The sequence below is a fragment of the Pagrus major genome, chromosome 19 (genome assembly GCF_040436345.1).
Source record: "Pagrus major chromosome 19, Pma_NU_1.0".
NCBI classification, from domain to species: domain Eukaryota; kingdom Metazoa; phylum Chordata; class Actinopteri; order Spariformes; family Sparidae; genus Pagrus; species Pagrus major.
The window spans coordinates 28,267,378-28,284,842 of NC_133233.1; the positions used below are offsets into that span (position 1 = coordinate 28,267,378).

The 17,465-nt window shown below is 40.0% G+C and overlaps 1 protein-coding gene across 1 annotated transcript; it reads left to right on the forward strand.

The window, feature by feature from the left end:
* Nucleotides 1-2,173: 2,173 nt before the first annotated feature.
* LOC141014687 (regulator of MON1-CCZ1 complex-like) lies at nt 2,174-14,262 on the forward strand. The gene is made up of 21 exons (XM_073488574.1): nt 2,174-2,313; nt 2,702-2,778; nt 3,352-3,436; nt 3,633-3,689; nt 3,801-3,887; nt 5,512-5,652; nt 5,939-6,042; nt 6,492-6,581; nt 6,843-6,948; nt 7,503-7,611; nt 7,703-7,747; nt 7,846-7,899; nt 7,978-8,106; nt 8,461-8,567; nt 8,880-8,999; nt 9,596-9,673; nt 9,822-9,926; nt 10,790-10,858; nt 10,934-11,021; nt 11,232-11,369; nt 12,444-14,262. Exons 1-21 carry the CDS (start codon nt 2,215-2,217, stop codon nt 12,521-12,523), a joined length of 1,968 nt encoding a protein of 655 aa, XP_073344675.1. The 5' UTR covers nt 2,174-2,214; the 3' UTR covers nt 12,524-14,262.
* The last annotated feature ends 3,203 nt before the right edge of the window (nt 14,263-17,465 follow it).

Here is a 17,465-nt window from a genome sequence, read left to right on the forward strand (position 1 = left end):
AGAAAAAAATCTGAATCATTTTACTTCTAGAAGATGTTTTCCTCCTATCAGATTTTTTCCCCACTCAGTACCAGTTTCACACATGAAAAGGAAATCTATAAAAACAAAACAAATGTGAAAATTTTTCCAGATTTTTTTTCCTCCTAGGAAAAAAAAAGTCAGAAGTTTTAGGAAAAAATCTGAATTTTTTTGGGAAAAAAAATCTGAATTTTTAGGAAAAAATCTGAATTCTTAAGAAAAAAATCTGAATCATTTAACTTCTAGAAGATGTTTTTCCTCCTATTAGATTGTTTCCCCACTCAGTACCAGTTTCACACATGAAAAGGAAATCTATAAAAAAAAAGAAAATTAGACTTTGCTGTTCCTCTAAGTGTTCCCTGGTGCAACTCGTTCCCTGGTGCAACTCGTTCCCTGGTGCAATTGTTTTTTGGAGTTTTTTAGAGGAAAAGTACACACTTTAAAAAAGTGCATACTTTAAAAAAGTACACATGTAAAAGTACGCACTTAAAAGTGCACACTTTAAAAAGTACACACTTTTTTGAGGAAAAGGGGAGTAGGCTCCATGGAGTTGCTGTTCCTCTAAGTGTTGAAACTCGTTCCCTGGTAGCTCCAATCTCCAATCTTTTTTGCCAAATTTTTTGAAAAAAAAAATCTGAATTTTAAGGGAAAAACATCTGAATTCTTTTCCTTCTAGATGTCTTTCCTCCTACCAGATTGTTTCCCCACCCAGCAACAGTTTCACACAAAAATATCAGAATTTCTAGGGGAAAAAATCTGAATTTTGGGAAAAAAATCTGAATTTTTAAGAAAAAAATCTGAATCATTTAACTTCTAGAAGATGTTTTCCTCCTATTAGATTGTTTCCCCACTAAGCACCAGTTTCACACATGAAAAGGAAATCTATAAAAACAAAACAAATGTGAAATTTTTTTTTCCTCCTAGGAAAATAAAGTCAGAATTTTTAGGAAAAAAATCTGAATAAAAAAAAAATCTGATTTTTTTAAAAAAGGAAATCTAAAAAACGAAATCTGAATTTTTTTTCAGATCTTCATCCTAGAAAAATAAAAATATTATAGATTTCCTTTTCATGTGTGAAACTCGTACTGAGTGGAAAACAATTTTCTGATAGGAGGAAAAACATCTTGAAAAGAAATTCAGATTTTTTTTTCTAGGAGGAAAAACTGGAGAAAAAAAATTGATTTGCAGTGGAAACGATGATCAGGTAGCTGTTAGTGTGACGTGCTGCGGGACGTCGTCGTAGGTTGTGTGATTTTCATCTTCATGGATAAAACATGAAGGTTTCTCTTCACATGATGTTGATTTTAAGGTGGATTTATTCTGATGAAATGTGTGTGTGTGACTCGGTCTGCAGACCAGTGGAGACAATAAAAGCTGAAGATTAAAAAACTCTTGTTTGTGTTTTTATTTACTGTTTTAATATAAAATATAAATGTTCATTATGAGTCAAACACTGGAAGGTTTGTTTGCAGCACCAACTCTTTGGTTCACTTCCTGCTTCTCTGTTTGTCTCCGAGCACGTGACGTCAGACTGTCATGTGACTCTCAGCTGAAACAACAAGAAGACTTCCGACCAGACTCCTTCAGAATAAAAGCATTCTCCGTAAATATAAACCAAACTTAAATCTTGTTCAACATGAAAATGAGCTGCTGCTGGTGACGTATTCATTTTAAACCGCTTTCATATGAAAGAAACCAGTAAAAAAAAAAGAGAATATATATATATATTTTTATTATTGTTCATTGTTTGATTGTTTTGAAGAGTGATGCAGTAAATCAGACAGGAAACATGAGAATAACATGGAGACAAAGTACAAAAAATAATAAATGCCTTAAAATGGTTTAATAAAAGCAAAAGTAAATACATTTTTAAAATGTATACAAAGGTACACACACAGAGCAAAGTACAACAGAAACAACAGATAATGTCACATTTCATACATTAATACCAACATTTATTTTATGTATCATTTATTATTTCAGACATATTTATTCATTTATATTTGATGTTGGCAGTATCAGTCCTCCGAAGTAATGAGGAAATATAATCTGATCATTAAAATATATATATATATATTTCGCTTTTATTCTGAAGAGCGTCCCCGGAAGTGTGATGGCCGCCCGCTGAGCTGACTCTTCCTGCGCTGCTGCTCAGTGAAGCCGAAGCGGAACCAAGTGTCCGGACCGAGTGTGAGGATGAGTGAGGAACATTACCTGGAGCTGTGCGAGAACCCGGTCCAGTTTGAAAACGCCTCCAGCGTCAACAACGTCTTCTTCGACGAGGCGAACAAGCAGGTGAGCTAATCTGTTAGCTTAGCATCGATGTGGCTAACAGCTGGCTCACTGACAGCTAAAGCTGAATCACGAGTTTCACTTCACTTTCTGTAGATTTTAACACTTAACGTGACGTTTCATTATTTAAGGAGACTTCAGGTTGAACATAATTAGCTGTTCGACAACTTAAACTCGGTAAAATGCTGCATTTTTAATCAAATTAACCAACAAAATGACGCAGAGTTTGATCAGAGAAGAAGTAAACAGAAGCAGCAACTCACCGTCAGGTACTTTATTACTTTAGTTGGATGCAAACGACACAAACTTGTCTCCAAAATACATCATACATCACACTTTGTCTGCATGTAATCAATATATTGATCTAAAAGAGTTGTGGATTTCTACACAGGTGTTTGCGGTGCGTTCAGGTGGAGCCACGGGGGTGGTGGTCAAAGGCCCAGATGACAAGAGCAGTGTTGCCTTCAGGTACATCAGCGTGTGCAGGAATATCCGGATGATCAGCCAACTGTCTGGTCTCTCTCTCTCTCTTAACCTGCAGATGTTTGTGAACGCACCGTCTGTTCCAACTGAGCCAACTAGTAAACACAACATCACCAGACTCCCTTAACAAATTGCGCAATTTTAGAAGTTGTCGATTTAAGGAGAAACTGAACAAACTTTGTGAAACAGCTGCAACAAATTCTGAATCATTGTCTCCTTCTTGTAAATTCAGCATTAAATGAAAACAGTAAGTTGTGTGTTTCCTTGTAGAAAGTGTCAGTTTGTGGCAGCATGGCTGCACCAGCCTGCCTGCTTCTGTGTCTAAAGTGCTAAAGTCTGACCTGCCAACATTTAGCAGCTGTTTGAACACACTGTTTACACTGATTTCACCATTTACACTCAATTTATGAAAGAAGAAACATTTTATTGATGCTAAACATGTCACATTTTACAGACACACTGAACAGTAACCAGTATAGGCGACTTCTTTGTCCCCGTGGAGAAAGTCAGTAATCATTAGTCATGTAATGTAATGTAATGTGTGCATTTCCTCCACAGAATGGACGATAAAGGAGAAGTGAAGTGCATCAAGTTCTCCATCGGAAATAAGATCCTGGCAGTTCAGCGAACTTTAAAGTCTGTGGTGAGTTTCAACCTCCACCACATGTCCAGTTTTCTTTATATTCCTTCAGCTAAGTTGACGCCTCGAGAGCTTTAAAACGAAGTAATCGAAGAATAAGTTTTTTAAATTCAAAGGCAGCAGTTTTTATACATCATGCAGCCACGTGGTCACCGCTGCAGCTCTGAGGGAAAAACTGGTTATTTTATCTCGTCTGCAGGATTTGATCAACTTCATCCCCGACTATCCGCACACAGAGTTCACCCAGGAATGCAAAGTATGCTACCTAATCTTTTCTTTTATTTTGAAACCTCTCCTCTGCTTTTCCCTGGTGGTTGTTGTGTGTCACGTAAACAAACTGTTCTTGTGTGTTGGTCTCATCCCGCAGACTAAGAACGCAAATGTTTTGGGTTTCTGTTGGACAAACTGGAATGAGATCGTCTTCATCACCGATCAGGGAATCGAGTTCTACCAGGTAATAAATCCAACATCTCTCCCTCAGTCAGAGATTTAGACCCGTGAGGCTGAGAGGGTTTAACTGGAGGCCAGGAGTCTATGTTTCTTGTTTACTGGCGGTTTTGTGCTCTAAAATACAGACTTTTAGAGCTGTTTTAGTTTAAAAGGTGAAGTTAGATTCTCCAGCTGAGGGGAGCTGGTTTCATGTGAGGTTTTTCAGTATTTGAAACCCCTGAGAGGCAAGTGAAGACATGTTCTGTACTTCTGGTGATCCAAGTCTGATCTGAATTAGTTTCCTCTCCTGTGTTTATGATTTGAGAACTGTTCCTTCATTTTTTCACACATGAAAAGAAAATCTTGGGGGAAAAAAAGCAAGATTTATTTTTTCCAGATTTCCTTTAATGTGTGAAACTGAGTGAAAAAGGAGGAAAAACATCTAGAAAAGAAGAAAATTGAGAGTTTACTAGAACCTGTAGATGTTTTTCCCCTATCAGAATTATTCTTTCCACTCAGCTCCAGTTTCACACATTCTGGATGTTTTTCCTCCTTGAAAAAATAAAATCTGATGTTAATTTTCTAAAAGAATTTTTTTGGCAAAAATCTACAAAATAAGGATGAGGAGAGCCAAAAAAAAAATTCAGATTTTTTTTTTAATTGATTTCCTTTGTGGGTGAAAACATCTGATAGGAGGAAAAACATCTAGAAGAAAAAATTCAGATTTTATTTCGAAAAATTCAGATTTGTTTCCCTAAAAAATCTGATTTTTTTTTCTCTAGGAGGAAAAAAAATGTTCTAGAAAAAAAAATTCTCCCCAGAATTGTCTTATGTGTGAAACTAGAAATGAGTGAAAAAAAAAATCATTTTAGAAAAAAAGATTTTGACTTTCCAGGAGAAAAACATCGAAAAAAGTTTCTAGAAAAAAGTTCAGACTTTTTTTCTAAACGTTCAGAATTCCTTTTTTCTAGGAGGAAAATTTCCGAGAAAAAAAAAATTGATTTCTTTTCATGTGTGAAACTGAAAAATTTTTTTTTTAGAAAAAATGTTTTTTTTTAAATTTGTTTTTACGGTTTTTGTTTCACACATGAAAAAAATTATCCTGGAAAAAATCTTTTTTTTTTCTGTTTTTTTCATTGATGGAAAATTAATTAAGCAACTAAGAAAGATTATCCTGTTAAAACGTTTCTCCCACCTGTCCTCAAGTCTTTAACACAGAAGAGATAAAAAGTTACGATCAGACTCACCAGAAAGTAAAATGTCTTCCTCTGATTAATCGGGCAGCTGTGAAGAAGTTGTTCCTGTCTGTGTATAAAACACGTTGTGTCGCTGCCTTGTTAATGAGTCACTCAGTTATTTCTGTTCATTAAACCTGTATTTTAATTTTTCTGCAGTTCTGTTGAATAACGCATCTTTTTCATGCCACAGAACAGACATATTTTCATTATTGTCTTCTCTTTAACCTGTAATTTAATTATCTTAAAACAAACAGATGCCAGCACGTTGTTGAGATTATGTTCAGATCTGAAGCGTTTACACTTTCCTTCTGTGGATAACGCGTCCGGACACAGATCACATTTTAATACCGGGTGTAACCGGCTGAACATCAGGTCGATGGTTCGGTTACAGTGTGTGACGTCTCTGTTCAGGTGTTTCCAGACAAGCGCAGTCTGAAGCTGTTGAAGAGTCAGAGCATCAATGTGAACTGGTACCAGTACTGTCCCGAGACGTCCGTCATCCTGCTGTCCACCACCGTGCAGGGGAACATCCTGCAGCCCTTCGCCTTCAGGGTGAGGAGACACACAGCACCTCCACATCGATTTCATTTCATATTTCCTAGTGTCTGTTTGTGATTTTGTAAGAGGTGATATTCTCCGTGCACAGCTGGGCTCAGATTTAGATTTAGTGTTAGTCTGACAAATCTTTATCCAGTAAAGAAGAAACCGATCTGAGCAGACAGATCTTCAGCTGAGGTGTAAAATGCCGTCTGCATGTGAAAACAAAGCGTTCTGGATGTTTTTTGTTGGTTAATGTTTTAAATAGTTTCTGTTCTGTTGCTCATGTTTTATGTTTCAGAATGGGACCATGTCCAAGATGTCCAAGTTTGAGATCGAGCTGCCGGTCGTCCCCAAACCCGCCAAACTCAGTCTGTCGGAGAGAGACATCGCCATGGCAACCATGTAAGTTGTTGTCATGTCCTCCTTTCATTGGTTTTCTGTAGATCTGTGATGTTTTGGTCCAAACAGCAGCTTTTTAGTAAAGCGGAGGAACCGGACTCAGACGCGGTCGTTCAAGAATTTTAACGTTTGTCTCAATGATGTTCCACTTACATTTTACACTTACATCATCTACGTTTAAGTTTTTACACGTTTATACCTCAGTGTTTTATTTCCTTATTGTTTATAGATTTCTTTATTTGTATTTTAATATTTCTTCCAAAGACGATTATTGATTGTTGGTTTTCTTGTTGTGTAAAGCTGCTTCTCTCTCGTTTCCTGTTTCATCATCTCCGTTCTTGTTAATTGTCTCCTGAATGTTTGTAATCACCAAATATTCTGGGTTGACCGATGATTGAGGCCATCTGTCGCCCCCTACAGTCCAAATGTTGAGGTTGTTTGTCTCTCTGTAGTTACGGTCAGCTGTTTGTGATGTACCTGAAGCACCACTCGAGGACAGCCAACAGTCCCAGCGCAGAAGTGGTGCTGTATCACTTACCAAGGTACACAAAATATTTCCTTTCTTCACATTTAGTGAGTTTATCTTGTTGACTTGTTAGACTCAGTAGTGAACTGGCTGCTTTTACATCTCCTGCTGAAACCACAGTGCTGTTAGGAGGCTAGCTGGTTAGCATGCTAACATCAGTCTCTGTAACACAGGACACGGACGTAGACACCTTTAAACAGACACAGTATCACTGAGGGAAAGTCTCGTGTGTGAACTGACGGACCACGCTGTCTCTGTTTCCCCTGTGTGTGTTCAGGGAGGGTGCGTGTAAGAAGAGTCACGTGTTGAAGCTGAACACGACGGGGAAGTTTGCTCTGAACATCGTGGACAACCTGGTGGTGGTTCATCACCAGAGCACTCAGGTTTGATCTCAGCGGTGCAAATAACTGAATGCATTTACTTTTTTATCTAGTATCTACAATACTACAAGTATTTAACAGCAGGAGCTGGAGAGATCAGTCAGCTGCTAGTGTTTTTTATCTGTGAAGATTATCCCGATGAACAAAACATGGTAGTATCATAAACTTCACCACTGTATGAGCTGAAAAATCAACGTAAATGTGGAAAAAACATCCCATCTCACAATGTTCAAGTGAGAAAGAAAGAAATCCTGGATCGTCTCTTCATCTGGATCCACACCAGAAGTTCATGGGTCTGTTCTGAGCCGAGACTCGTCCTCCGTCCAAGTTTAGTGGAAATCTGTTCAGTATTTTGTGTGATGCTGCAGACAAACGGACACACAGTGAAAACACCTCCTCGTTAGCAGAGATAATAATATACACTGAGGGGCCATCGAGCCTGACGAGTACTTGTACTTCTGAAGTCAGCTGCTGGTGGTGTTACTACATTTACAGAAGTAAAGGATCTGAATACTTCCTGTATCACGGCTGTTGTTCACTCTGTGTTTGTCTGTCAGACGTCTCTGATCTTCGACATCAAGCTGAAGGAACCAGACTGCGCCGTCAACACACACCAACCGGTCCTACCTGCCCGGTCCATACACCCCTACAGGATACCGCTGTCAGGTACACACAGACACACACACACAGACACACACAGTCGGGTTATTCATCGTGTTTATGTTCATTCTTCACTGAGTGTTTCTTCTTCTCTCAGGTCCAGCAGTCGTCCCCTCTCAGCCTCCACCTCCCTGTCAGCTCTGTATCCTTTCACACCAACACAAGTTTTCCTGCGTTCACTAGAAAGTTTGACTTCAGCAGTTTTTAATCATTCAAACTGACCTTTAACCGTCGCTGCAGACTCTTCCTCCTGGAGCGTCTTCCAACCCGACATCATCATCAGCGCCAGTGAAGGTGCAGAAAACACAGACTTTCACCTTTCATCAAGATTCTGCCCTTGAATACGTATTAATATGTCTCTCTGTGTGTCAGGTTACCTGTGGTACCTGCAGGTGAAGTTGCCTCCAACTGTCAACCTGCTGCAGGACAAAGGCAAACTGATGGACTTCCTGTTACGACGGAGAGACTGCAAGATGGTCATCCTGTCCGTCTGCTCACAGAGTACGTCGCCGTCTTTTTATCCGACTGTGATGAAATAAATGATGTTACATTAAACTATCAAAGCACCAAGACGAGAATCAAAGAACTGAACTGAGGCAGCGTGAGCCCGATAACTGTCACTACAACAGCAACAAAGCTTCTCGTGTGACCACAGTGTTCAGTAACTCTTCTTCAGGTGATCTGTTGGAGTCTCTCTATTACATTCAGGGTCAGAAAAGTTAAATCTGATCAGAAAACAGCCTACAGCCACACAAAGTAAAAGATGAAGAGGTTGTAGCTGCTGTAAGGACGTAAAAACAAACATTAAGACTTGTGAAATGTGAAATGAAGCCGAGTTGTCCGTCTCGTTCTCAGTCCTGGAGGGCGGAGAGAAGGGGAGTCTTCCCGTCGTGGCGACTGTGTTCGACAAACTCAACCAGGTGTATAAAGAATACCTGGAGGCAGAGCAGAGCTACACTGTGGTGAGTGACGTCATCTCTCAACACCACAGACTTTAACTCATCGCAGAACAAATGTGAAGCTCTACAGTCGAGATGTCCATCACGTCAGTGTTGGACTCATGTTTCTGTGATGGATGAGCTGAACACAAACTACTTCGTCACAGAAACATTCATGAAGTTCGGTTCAGTGATTCATTGTTTGACTCAGTCTGCCGACTCGTGTTCTTCACAAGAGGACGTAAACGTTTGTACGTTATAAACACAATCCAGCCACGACAGGACGAGAGCCGACTGCAGAGTCCACTTAAATGTTTGTGTTTGTCGTGTTCGTAGGCGATGGAGTCCGGTCCGAGTCGAGGCAGCGCGGCCCAGAAGCGTCCGGTCAGAACTCAGGCGGTCATCGACCAATCAGACATGTACACGCACGTCCTGTCGTCGTTCACAGAGAGGAAGGTACATAAACACACACACACACTTACAGAAAAGGCAATTCATGTTTGCATTTAGTATTTCCTCTTTTCAAGAATCTGAAAATGTCTTTTTCTCTCAGAACTTTTGCTTTTTGTGAAGATCCTCCAGGATCCACGTTAAAATGACTCTGCTTGTTTAGATCAGTCAGAAGCTGTGTGGTAGTGAAGTTAAGACGACCTTTGCCTCCCAGCTTACGCTGTTTCACCATGACAGGAAGTTTACATCTTTATTTTTCTCCAGAAGTTCTTCATGTCAGAATGTCGCAGAATAACAAATGTTGTTTTCTGGATTTACGAGAAAAAACAGCTTTGTTATCCCAAAATAACGAGATGAATTAACTTATCACAGACTGATCACAGACTGTAAATGTCACTAAGGTTGTCAGAATCATTCATTTCCATAGAGCGGACTGGTTTAATTCATGTTGTGTTAAAAACCTTTAACATTACCAAGAACACAGTAAAGTATCATCTTAATCATTTTAGCACAAATGTGACTGAAAGACTCCACATTTATTTCTCTTAATGCATCAAATGTCCTGAACGTTTGCGACCCTGACGGTTCTGTGTGTTCTGCAGGGCGTCTCTCATAAATTCATCATTGCGGTGCTGATGGAGTACATCCGCTCTCTGAACCAGTTCCAGATCACCGTGCAGGTAAAACGGAGCAGAGTGACGCCTCACTGCTCACACTGAAAATCTTTGCTTGTGATCTTGAGGATTTTCATGTTGATGACATCATCGTGAGCTCAGGACAAACTTTACCCTCTCAGCTGCTCACACTGTGTTTGGTTGTGTTTGTCAGCATTACCTGTACGAGCTGGTGATCAAGACGTTGGTGCAGCACAACCTCTTCTACATGCTGCACCAGTTCCTGCAGTATCACGTCCTCAGCGACTCCAAACCGCTGGTGAGTTCACGCCTGAAGCTGTTCTCGCTGAAATGAGACGACAATTCACCTCAAATTTACTGAAACAAACAAACAACAGACGGAGTGTTGACGTCATGAACCAAACTATCATACAAATGATTTTTTAAAGGAACAGTTCAAACAGAAAGTCAAACTCAGTCATCGTCTCCTCCTGATGATATAAAGTCAGGCTCAACCATCATCTCCTCCTGATGATATAAAGTCAGGCTCAGCCATCATCTCCTCCTGATGATATAAAGTCAGGCTCAGCCATCATCTCCTCCTGATGATATAAAGTCAGGTGAAGTCTCGTAGTCCACAGAACATTTCTGGAGCTTCACAGTAAAACAGAGTTGCAGCGTTCTGCTGAACAGCTGAAGCAGCTGGAGACTTGATTCAAGTCGTGCACACACTCCTCAGACGATGAGCTCTACCACTTTCAGCTTGTCAGCTACAGTAAAGATTTGGTGTAGATGGGCCCAGTAGCTCAGCTGGAACAGCGTGTGACCCGTGTTCAGATTCTGACCTGTGGCCGTTTGCTGCATGTCATCCCCCCACTCTCTCATCCTGTTTCCTGTCATATCTCAGCTGTCTTTACAATAAAAAGGCCTAAAATACTTTTAAAAAAGGGTGTAAAGATCGTCTCTTCAGATCAGCTTGTGATCTTGGGGCTTCTGGAGACATCTGATGTTTCTTTGGTTGTTTTTCTTCAGTTGTTTAGCAGAATGCTGCAACATTGTAGATAATCTGAAGTAATAAAAACTTATAATGTCATGATTGACATCATTTGTCGTCACACTGTGAACCCAGACTTTGTGTCCAGTTTGTGTTAACGTCCTTTGTGTTTGTGTTTGTGTGTTCAGGCCTGTTTACTTCTGTCTCTGGAGAGCACGTACCCTCCTGCCCACCAGCTGTCACTGGACATGCTGAAGGTAGCAAACACTCACACACATTAAATAACCAAGCACTTGATTCAAATGCAATAATTTGATTTTGTGTGTTTTCAGCGTCTGTCCACAGCCAACGATGAGATCGTGGAGGTTCTGCTGTCCAAGCAGCAGGTTCTGGGCGCGCTCAGATTCATCCGCAGTGTCGGTACGTTGATGTTAAATTTGTCTACAATCTCATGGACTTTATATTCTTACTGTGACTGGTTAGAGATCAGTACTGCTGAGTTCTTAGAACAGTTAGCTGGAGCTGGACCGAGTCTCCATGAAGCTTCACAGCCAGCAGTAACTCTTCTAACAGACATAAAGGATTCAGACTTTAAAGTGAACTAACCCTCACTGGTGTCACGGCGAGCAGGTGGCCACGACAACGTGTCGGCCAGGAAGTTTCTGGACGCGGCGCAGCAGACCGGAGACCAGATGTTGTTCTACACCGTGTTCAGGTCGTTCCAGCAGAGAAACCAGCGGCTGAGAGGAAGTCCCAGCTTCAACCCCGGTGAGAGAAAACACACACACCTGAACGTTAAACAGCCGACATGAAATCATCTCAAGTCAGATCCACCAAAGTTTTCATCACGTGAAACAGGGAGTCGTCTCCTGACTCACTGCTCAGCTCAGCACGAGGCTGCTTTATATCGTCCGGCACTTTAATCAGCTGCTTCTCACTAATGAGGTGAGAAGTGAGTTCACTACTGAAACTTTCCTTCTCACTTACTCCGCGTTTATTTAATAATAATGTCTGTGGAGAAAATATAACAACAGACACAAGTTTTAACTTCTTACTCCTTTTTCAACATTGATTGACTGATTTGATGAAATATTTATATTTATCATTTGATTTGATTTTAAAATGTTCAAAATAAATGGAACTAAACTAAATCAAGGAAACTTTTACTGAGAAACAGTTTATTTTTCTTATGATGTAGTTGAATGATGATTTAAATCCTAACGACAGTATTTAATAATAATAATGATTTTATATAGCAGCTTTGAAAACAAAGCGAGAAAGTGTTTTAAATCCAACATGTAAAACAAGAGTTTAAAAATACAGTAACAGTATCATGAGAAATGTTCCTATCATTAAGTTTAACATAATAATTATATAATTCATCATGATTATTAAAAGAATAACAAACCTTTTGTTCGTCACAAACACCCTTCTACAGATGACCGTTTTGGTTTTGTGTCCAACTTTTAAGAGATTTTTCAGTTTCTGGTCTCAGAAACTGAAAGTTAAAAGTTTCATTCAGGCTGAAAACACACATCAGTCTTTGGTTGATCCAGTTTGACTTCAGCTGGACAGCAAAGAAACACATGAAACGTGACTTTACAAATATGATCCAGACAGTTGGTGATGGTTGGTGATGATGATGTCAGTTGTTTTTCTGATAAAATTATCTTTTAGAAGCTCAACAACCGTTCAGCTCTTTGTGGCTGACTATTCATTTACCTGTCTGTCTGTCTGTCTGTCTGTCTCTGTCTCTGTCTCTGTCTCTGTCTCTGTCTCTGTCTGTGTGTGTGTGTGTGTGTGTGTGTGTGTGTGTGTGTGTGTGTGTGTGTGTGTCACCAGGAGAGCACTGTGAGGAGCATGTGGTCCACTTCAAGCAGCTGTTCGGGGATCAGGCTCTGATGAAACCGTCCACCGTGTGAACCACCGGGACCAAAACACTCCCCGACTGTGCAGCTGGACAGAGTCTCCGTCAGTTTGGACCCGCAGGACGTTCAGGAGACGACCTGACGAGATGACGAACCAACACGGGGATCAGATGGTTACAGTTTAAATGGACACTCGTATCCGTCTGCATCATTTCTGTCATCCTGTTTGTTCTGCCTCCTGGTTCCTGCTGCACTGCAACATGTCAGCACCTGACCCAGGTCTCTGCAGGCTGCTCTCCTTGACGTGAGTCGGGGCCAGAGGCTGTAAAGATGTCGGGACGCCTGGAAGAATATTTTGTACATATGACATGAATGAAGTTAACAGTGAAACTAATGTTTATTTTGTAAAGAGTTAATGATTGTGTACTAAAGTGAGTAACAACAGAGATATGTTCAAACTACAGATTAAAGTTTAGTGTGTGTGTGTGTGTTTAAACGGCCTTCTGTGCAGCTGATAAAACATCAAACTACAGGTGTGCGTGAGCGTGGCAGCTCTGTGCTGCGTTCAAGGGCTACTGCCAGAATTTGACATTAGGACGTTCAGGGTTTCGAGGTCAAAAGGACTTTATAAATCAGAGGAATGTGGTCATAAATATTTTTAAATGAAAATGTAGGATTTCTTTCAATAGTTTCTGTAAAACGTGACCATGTATTTGTAAATTATCAGCTTTTAGCACAGAGTGAAACTGAGTACATCACCAGTGAGTCTGGAGTAACGTCCAATACTTAAAAACTGAAATCAAGAATAAATAAATAGCTCAATAGATAAATTAATGTCATTAAATGCACCTAAAATGACACTAAAAATAATGTAGGACTTCATTGATTTATTAGAAAAAGTGACAAATTCAAATTTGTTTTTAAATGCTTCTGTAGTTATTTACCTTTTGTATTTATTCCTCTAGTTTTTGTTTTACTTTCCTATTTGTCATTTTATTTATTATTTTATTTATTTTGAGTTTTCTATTTCTTTTGCATTTTGAAAAATAATACACATAAGATGTAAATATGACTAAATAAATAAATGAATGAATTCATCATTTAAATGATAAAACAAATGTGAAAGTAAATAAATAGAAGAATTTATACAAAGATAAAAACACAGAAGTTAATTAAAACAGAAATATCAATTTGTCACATTTCACACATTAATGCCTTAATTTCATGTTTTGTACGATGTTTGCTGAATTTAATGACGTTTGTTTATTGAGCCATTTGTTTTTACTTTATTTTGGTTGTATCAGTCATTATTTTTCACTTCAGCAACATTTAGCAAACTAAACATTCACAGCTGATGCATTTACCAAGTGTACAGAACTGAAAGCACGTTTCCTGCTTCACACTCAGTTTGCAGCTCAACAACAAACTGAACATCGTCTCTACTTTGCTGCATTATTTTGCAGATTGTCTTTTCCACACTGACTCAGATGAAACACTGGAAGATAATGAGTTCACTTACAGATCAGAGCTGGAGGAAACCGGCCACAGATCATCATTTGGGTTGGACGACAGTATTCACACTCAAAGCTTCTGGTTTCAACGCTGCCGAGCTCAACAACACATCGATGTGTTGTAGATGAAGGTTACAGGCAGAACGACAACAGCTGGGGACTCTGGGTCGACCGATCGTCAGGGCAGATATTCAGCATGTTTCTGATGAATGCTTCCTGAGTTTTTTGTGTCTAACTGCCAATAAAATGAATCAAATTGAAAGTTTGATACTTTACCTCTGATGCAGCGTTCTGTCTGTAGTCGCCAGTCTGGTCTCACTCCATGTCTCCCCCACAGCACTCTGATTGGTTACACATCACAGTTAAGAGCCTGTCAACACTGAACGATCTGAATCTGTTAAGTAACTGGTGAGGAAGTAGAGGGGAAGTAGAGAGGAAGTAGCAGGAAATGGAACGACTCAAGGAAAGTACCTCAGAATTGTACTCGGGTACAGTACTGGTGTAAATTGTAGTTACAGTCCATCACTGGTTATTCTCCACTTTCACATGAAGATGTTTATTTTTCTGCAGATTAATATCAGTTATCTACTTGTTTACTAATAACAAACAACAAACATATCAGTCGACCCGAAGAGGAAACATCAAATCCAGCTCATTTTTAGCGATTTGTCTTTTAAAGAATCTGTTTTTCTTTATAAAAATAAAAAGCACAATACATATGTGATAAAAACAAACACAAACATATGAACATTAAACGAGACAGCGACATGGTCTCTCTGAACCAGGTCCAGATCAGCGGACACAGAACACCGAGCAGAGTGACGCCTCACTGTCTGGACTGAGAAATCATTTCTGATACTTTGGACATTTTATTGACCTAATTTTAGGACAAAGACTTTCTTCAGTTTGTTTTTTGTAATTGTTTCTGTCACCTACAAATAAATATTGTTATAGAAAGAATCCAGAAGCTGATGAAAATGAGCAAAACTTTAATCTTCCTAAGTCAGATATAAAACACTGAATCCAGAGAAGTAATTCAACAAACGGACTTCATTTAAACACGCAGAACATTTATAATAATATAGACGGAGGAGATTTACATCACATGAGATGAGATTTGAATCGTGGGATTAAATATAAAACCTTCATGTTCATATTTCTTAATGACTGATAACGACACTCAAGCTAACAGTTAGTACATGTTTCTTACTTCATGTCTACAGGAAGTGAAAATGTTCTGATGTTCAGTGTTTGAGCAAAGTTTAAGACAGAACTGACTTTACAACTAAATCTACAGATATTATAGCAAATAAAAGCAACTCTGATCAATATGTCTTTTTTTAACAACGGATCAAATGACGATGTGAAAGTTAAAGTTTGTTTAAGGCCACAAATTCACAGTTATGACCAGACTCTGGATTCTTTAGGTCACTTTGTGCCACAACAATGTGGTCGGATACACTCGACAAAGACTTTACAGCCGTCAGATACAGAACTTGCTCTGATAACAGTGACACTTGGGTTTGGACTCAGAATCCTGCTTCAGTTCAGAGACGTCAGTGAAGCTCCGAATAAATCCAAACTTCTTTTCTTCTTCTCAAACTATTTTCTATTAAACTGAGAAAATTCTGGTGTTGGTGGTCAGAACCAGAACTGCTTTTTCACATCAACTACTAAAATATAATGTGGAAATAAACTGCAATTCACCATCGTTCCACATGGTGGAGCTGCAACTGACAGCAACAAACAAATATCCAATTAAATTAAATGTTCATCTACAATGTTGTTGACAATCAGCTGTTGAGGCTCTTTGTGTTGAGAAGATGTGAGTGAATAAAAGAATAAAGATCCAGGTTCCAGGTGGAGGAGGTGTCTGAGTGTGGAGCAGAAGGAGTGGAGGAGCGACAGTGTGTCTGCAGAGACTGTGTAGAAGGACAGAGCAGCAGCAGAGCAGTCCAGATACACTGATGATACTCTGTCACATCCAGAGGAACACAGGGACGATGCTGGACTGGACATTGTGTGTGACAGTGGAGCTGATCTCAGAGCAGTTCACACTGCAGCACTGACAGTCATCTCCACTTGTTGTGATTGGTCCGTCAGTCACTGCTGGATGAAGCTCTCCTCTCCACTCCACCTCCCAGTAACACGGCCCAGTCAGAGCCTCTCCACCCACCAGCTGATGGTGCTGCTTCAACCTCTCTGGATCATCAGGACACAGCTGATCCTCTCAACACCTCGACCTTCCTCATCACTCTGACAGAGACCACTTCCACCTGATGAGAGAAGCAGAGAGACAGTAAAGTGATAAATGAGTGTTTGCAGAGACTCCCTCCATCAGCTGTCAGTCAGTGATATAAAGACCAGCAGGACTTCAGTCCTGTTCAGACCACAAGTGGAGCGGCTGTGTAGCGTAGCCAGCTTCCTTTCAGCTCTCATGTTAACGAGTTGGAGTGAAGCTCACAGACCTGCAGACACTTTGGACATCAAGTCTGTTTACTCTGCAGGTTTCACTGAAGGACACAGTGGAAATAAACTGCTGACAGTCCCTGAACGCATCATTACTGCAGGAACAGAGAGATGCTCACTTTAATGATGATTTACTGCTGTTAAAAACCAGAGTCTCACTCACGTTTAAATATTTCATCTACTTTGGAAACATCACATGACAAATATGTAAATATGGAGTCTGTTATAAAAATATTTGGACAAATCAAATGACACATGGGCAGATATAAATATAACGTTAAAGGTCCTACACTGAACAGTAAAACATCAGCTGTGGTTTGTGGACTTCAGCAGAGGTTCTGGTCCGTATACAGACCACATGGTTACTAAATGTAATGATGGTTCTCTGAAATAAGAGCCAGTGATCTGCAGGCTTCAGTCAGACTGATCTGAGAGCTGTGACAAAGACGAACTGATCAGTTGTTCAGTGTTGAAATGAGAGAACAAACACTTTGAGATCAGATTTGATGCTCCGACAGTTTGATGAATGAGGACACTGTCTCTATACATCCTGTGATGCTGTCAGCTGTGATCCAGCTTTATTTCCTGTACACATGAACACAACAACAACAGTCGTCTTCACATCAACTCAAACACACGATCACAACAAGCTTCTGGCTCGTCTGATTGGCTGACTGCTCTCTCTCTCTGTCTTTCTGTCCAATCATGAAGCCTGTCACCGTTCTCCTCTCACAGCTTCACTGAGGAAAGCAGGAAATACTGGATCTTTACTTTGATACTGTGTTTAGTACAATACTGCTGAAACCAGCATGAACTGACTCCAACTCTCTACTGACCTCAGATACTTGAGTCTATAGTCTGGACTCCACTTCAGATCACACAGCAGCTTCATGTCTGAATCCTTCAGGTTGTTGTTACTCAGGTCCAGCTCTCTCAGATGGGAGGGGTTGGACTTCAGAGCTGAGGCCAGAGAAGCACAGCTGATCTCTGACAAACTGCAGCTCCACAAACTGAAT